The 6000-nt window shown below is 34.4% G+C and overlaps 1 protein-coding gene across 1 annotated transcript in view; it reads right to left on the bottom strand.

Moving 5' to 3' along the window:
- Positions 1-6000, bottom strand: part of LOC108751623 (muscle M-line assembly protein unc-89-like) — a 38670-nt gene that overhangs the window by 2380 nt on the left and 30290 nt on the right. Inside the window, exons 5-6 of the mRNA XM_018491899.1 lie at positions 5285-5412; positions 531-699 (exon numbers count right to left, since the gene is read on the bottom strand). Coding sequence (XP_018347401.1) covers positions 531-699; positions 5285-5412 — 297 coding nt within the window. The remainder of the gene's footprint in view (positions 1-530; positions 700-5284; positions 5413-6000) is intronic.

The raw sequence follows: 6000 nt of genomic DNA, 5'->3' as shown, positions 1-6000 counted from the left end.
GAATCGACGCATCGAGAGTGCGTTGCGTTCGACGAGAGAAAGAGAAACGAAAAAAAAAAAACAAGATTTTGAAATCCGCTGCATTTTGCAACTGCGTGTAGTACGAGAGATCTATCCGCGGTGTTCCGCGCCCGACTGGCAATCGACTGGCCGTAACCATCGATTTCAAGCTTAACGCGCGACTTGCCAGATAGATTCAGAGTTTGCAATATTTACAGAAAAGTCAATCAACGTTACTTTTGCGCAGCTCTCTACGAGTTCTCCCGTCGAGAGATGCGGCGGGCACTATTTCTGTCGATTCATTGTAATTGCGGTAAAGCCGCTTGGAGCTCGAATTTTTTCCAGTTTTCCGCTAAACCGCGAAATCTTGATCAGAAATTTAAAAAAAAATTTTTCGTTGCGACAGAACATGAACAATTGAAAAAGAAATGGGTGGTAAAATAGAAATAAAACAATTATTTCATCGAAATAATTACTTTATAATGTAAATTGTTTTATAACATATATCGACAGAGTAGATTTCAACTCACCGTTTACAACGTGCACTTTTATGCTGCTAGGATTCGCATTGCTCGGCTCGCAACGATAGATCCCGGAGTCGCTCGGCACGGCTTTCTGGATCATCAAACGACTAGTTGTTTCGGGCCCCTTTTCCGTGACGAGACTGATTCCTCCACGTGGCGAATCGAAATTGATAACCTGAAGATAATTATAATATATGTATTTGTATTTTTTCTCAAACACAATGAAATTATATGCACGATGTATTCACGATTAATTGAAAATAGAATATATATATATATATGCACACACATATACAGGGAGGGGCATTTAAAATAGGTCACCTGAATAACTCGCTTGTTTTTAATAATAGAAGAAAAAGTGTTAAACAAAAGTTGGTTGGTTTCGAAGGGCACATAATGTGATGTCAATAATTGTTTTGTAGGTGGAGGTGTAAAGGATAGGCAAAGGTCGAATCTGTTTTTTTTATTGGAATAATATGTTTTTTACTTACATTCTGAAACAGCATTTTAAGACAAATACCTATAATTGAAAATCATTCAAGGTTACGCAAAGTCAATAATGAAAAATAATTGAATGTGATAGAAAATAAATTGTTTCAAGGCACTCTTCTTCAAGGCAATAATTTCGTATCTTCTCTTTTTGTTGATATACCGCTAATCGTTCAAGTGTATGTAAATATTTACATACCGTTTAAATTGAATCGCACATAGCATTATTCATATTCATTTATCAGTTTGAATTCATCTATCGATCAAAGTGCGTGTCTTGCAAAATGCGTTATACAAAAGCGGAAAAAGTCGATATGATTTTTGTCTATGATGAGTGTCGCCAAATTATGAGGAAAGCAGTACATTTGTGTGCTGAAAGATTTCCCGATCGTGTCCATCCCTCATTCTCTCTTTTTTCAAACATAGTACAAACTTTTCAAGAAACAGGAAGTTTAGATAACATAATACAAAACGCAAACGAATCAAGAAAGCAACTGACGAAAATTCAACGAACATTTTAGCCGCTGTAGCACTAAATCCACATATCAGTACAAAACAGCTTGACCGTGAAAGTGGTATTAGTCGACAAAGTGTTCTGCGAATACTCCACACACATTCCAACAAATTTCATCGCTTCTATATTTCACTTCGCCAAGAGTTACATTGATGACAAATTGATTTTCAAAATCGTGTACAATTCTTTGAATGGTACACTACAAGGACTGCAAGGAGATGATATGTTTGTCACTAAAATCTTATTTACTGACAAAGCTACATTTACAAACAATGGACAAGTAAATCTTCGCAGCATGCACTATTGGTCAGTAGAAAATCCACATTGGATGACAAAAGTAGAGACCTTGGTCTATAAATGTCTGGGCCGGAATTCTTAATGATAAAATAAATGATCCTCATTTTATCGATAGACTATTAAATCGCAATATGCACAGATTTTAACAGAAATATTGCCATTATTATTAAAAGATCTTCCACTGAACGTACGACAATCAATGTAATACCAGCAAGATGGATGTCCTGCTTATTCTGCACAGATTATTACTAAATTGCTAAACAGAAAATTTAGAGATTGTTGGATTGGTCAAGAAATAACAGATGGGTCGCGCGTTCCCTAGATTTAACACCTATTTATTTATGGCGAAAGTTAAAACAAGTGTACAGTGAAATGCTATATAAATGATAACAAGAGAAGACGTGAAGAAACGTATGTATAAGAAGCTTGCCTCGCGATTGATCCGAATAAAATTCGTCGTGTAGTGTTATCTGTGTCGATACGTTTCAAAAAATGCGTCGATGTTCATCATTTTGAACACTTGTTGTAACGCAAAAAAGGAAATTAGTGAAATATTCGAAAAATGCCTTCAAACAATTTATTTTCAATTACAGCTTACCTTGTTATGTTTAAATAAACCTTCAATGTTTATTTACATACCGTGATACACTTGAATAATTAGCGATATACCAACAAGAAGAGAAGACACAAAATTATTCGAAGTGCCTTGAAACAATTTATTTTCCATTACATTCAATTATTTTTTATTATTGACCTTGCGTAATCTTGAATGACCTTCAATTATAAGTCGTTATATTTGTCTTAAAATGCTCTATCAGAATGTAAATAAAAAAACATAGCATTCCATTAAAAACAATTTTACCTTTGCCTGTCCTTTACGCCTTCACCTACAAAACAATTATTGACATTACATTATGTGCCCCTTGAAACCAAGCAACTTTTGTTTAACACTTTTTCTTCTGTTGTTAAAAACAAGCGAGTTATTCAGATGATCTGTTTTAAATGCCCCTCCTTGTATATATATATATATAGAAACGCCAATAATGGAAACATCAAATTTACATACGTAATATAATCGAATGCCTGCAGTAATAATAACAATATTATTCGAAATGCAAAATGATTATGTGATTAAAATAATAATAAAGAAAAATTAATTAATTAGAAAAAATGTAAATAGTTTATTCACATTATACATATCCTATGTATTTTACATTCAACTCTCTCTCTCTCTCTCTCTCTCTCTCTCTCTCTCTCTCACACCACATTTATTTCATAAAGATTTTGAGGATTAGCAACGTTACTTCATAAAAGTAACAATCGTTATAAAAACAAAATAATGATGTTATATAACGTTATATAACGTGTTACTTCCCATGAAGATTTCTGATCTAATTACAACATACACTATACAACTACATTATATACATATTTTTCTTTTTATAACTTATTTTACTTATTTCTCACTTTTAAAAACTTCTATTCTGTATCTTGTCAAGATGCTGCTATAATTTAATTATGTATTAGCTTATTATATATTAGCGTTTATCGCTTGAAGAGACATAGGCTGCGTTCCACTTAACGCTTACAACACTCGTGGAATCATTTCATCCTTTTCATTTATCAAGTGTTAAACAAGGATAAACGATCCTCGCGAGCATTACGAGCAAATGGAACGCAGCCATAGATATAGCCTCCTCAGAGCGTATAATAAATAACGATTCTATTCTCTTTTTAATCTCTATTTCTTACCGAAATTAAACTCTTTCTAGAAATAAGAGCTCTCTTCAAATTATTGATACATATTAATTTATAAGAAATTAAATTAATAGATGAAGCTTTCTCTATGTCATGATTATATGTCGGAAATGAGACGGTATGTATCCGAACTTTACATTATTGAAAGTTTCTAAAGTTTGAACTCCATGAGATGATGATAGCTTCAGGAAACTCTAATAATACCAGAAATGAAGGCTAACTTCTCTTTTGATTCACATCGTTTAATATCGAACATGTAGATGCGATGCCGTATGCGTTTCACCCGCAATCGTTCTTTCAAAGACACCGGCGCGCGCCTGTTTTCTTACATTCCCCGCTTTTTCCGACAACGCAATGATGCCCCTTTGACGGAAGATAAAAGGCACCTTCCCATGAGGTACGAGGGAAGAAGAATAGCAGGAAACGCGCGTATACGTTTCTTTCGTATTCTCTTTGAGAATAGACACGCGTAACGGCACGCCCCCGTATAGAATGGAAAACTATCCTTTCCTTTTTCGCTTTTCTTCCAGTGCTTTTAATTTCTCTCTTTTCTGTAAAAAAAATAAAGTTAACTCGTCCCATACCTCATACGATGGCAGAATCGTTTCGCCGTGTGTATGTATCGCTTTAAAGAATAAATGATTATCCGCGAATCGAAAGTCACGAAGGATTAATCGGAAAATAATTTCCTTGGCTGCCGCGTACGGCTATGCGAGCGGCTAGTCTTCTATTTCGCGTTTCACTTTGATCAACGTGCGCGATAGTACCTTGCAAAAATTGTGTTACCTGCTGTTTTATTCTAGTAAAAGCACGTAGTCGGGCGAGTGTAGCGCGTATCTCCGGCGACCGATGGCATACCGATGTATCGGCAATCAGCCGAGAAATTACTGTCTACCCCCCTTTTTTTTTATCGATCGTTCGCTAGTTTTTACTACAAGCCATGCGTACACGTACGAGCGTCTCATTAACGCGTGCAGAATAATTTCCGCTTGGCCGATACCAAACGTTGGAATTACAAATATCAGCTCACAGAGGGGAATTTAAAATTATCTCGTCATCGTGAATAAAATGACGCGCGACGCCGCGAACGGTACGTCGCGCAAAATTATTCTAAAGAGTTCGTCAATATTAATGGGTTCCGTGGTGTAATGTGCTCTTTGTGCCCCGTGAAATGCGCGTTTACAATAACTTTTGTTGCACAAAGTAGTATTAAAAGCACAAAATGTATTTTCCCATCGCGAAGAAAATACGCGCCGACAGACCATATTAATCATGTATGTCTGTTGTTGTCCGACGCGGCAAAGAGCGTCGTTATGCAACTCGTCGCGAGATAAATTACGGACAGGAAAATCGGAGATGGAACATCGAGCCACGGTCTGGAATTCCGGTCTGTAAAACTGTGCGAAAATTATAAAACTATAATCCGTAATTACAGAAACAATTCTATGAACAATTCTTGAACTTATTATAATTCATCTGTTTTGTATAAGATGAGTAAAGCAAAATAATAGCTAGAATTAAATCGCGAGCCCCATTTTTCACATTAAAACTTTAATTAAATCTTATTGTAAAAGTTTTACTACCAATTCGAAACGAATTCAAAGCTCGAAATTGTTATAGAATTTGAAGATTTTTTGCTTCTACGGATAAACTCTGTTATCTTTCCGTAATTTATTTGTGGAAGCAAATAAATAACACTTACTTCCGTGTTATGACTCCAGGTCATCGTCGGAGGTGGTTCGGGAGCGTATTTTACGACGCACGTTAGATTGATGGTGCTGCCCTTATTGACGAAGAGGTCCGGCGCTCCAATTATAATGGTTATCGGCTCTAAAACAAAGACGAACGATTTGAGTGGTCTCTGTAGTTTAAGTTGACCAACTCCTTAAGAAAGCAAAAAGGGACATTTAAAAAATTCAATATTAAATGTCGTAATTAAATTGTAATAGATTTTTTAAACAACATTTTTAAAATAATTGTTAACGAAACACATAAACAATATAATATAAATGTAATAACATATTATTACATTTATAAACAACACTTAATGTATAACGTCACATGAGATCACAACAAAAATTACGTCAAGTTACGAGATCACATTTTATTGTTTAAAATTATATTTTTTTACTAAATATATTTTATGAATAATATTAGGATTTTTAAATAAAAGATCATAAAATTCTTTACATATTATTAAAAATTATATTTCGCACTCTTATGATTTTCACTTATATATTTTTACTTTTATTATTTTTATAATTAAAAGAAAGACAATTTATAATCATGTCCTTAATTTGGGACATGTAAAGTTAAAATTTGGGACTGTTCCTTCTAATTTGGGACAGTTGGTCACTCATCTGTACGACAGTCGTGTGAATGGATCGCTTAAAAGCTTAAATAATTAGACCATAGTTT

This window comes from Trachymyrmex septentrionalis, unplaced genomic scaffold (genome assembly GCF_001594115.1).
Source record: "Trachymyrmex septentrionalis isolate Tsep2-gDNA-1 unplaced genomic scaffold, Tsep1.0 scaffold50, whole genome shotgun sequence".
Classification (NCBI taxonomy): domain Eukaryota; kingdom Metazoa; phylum Arthropoda; class Insecta; order Hymenoptera; family Formicidae; genus Trachymyrmex; species Trachymyrmex septentrionalis.
This window is presented reverse-complemented; position numbering and strand designations above follow the sequence as displayed.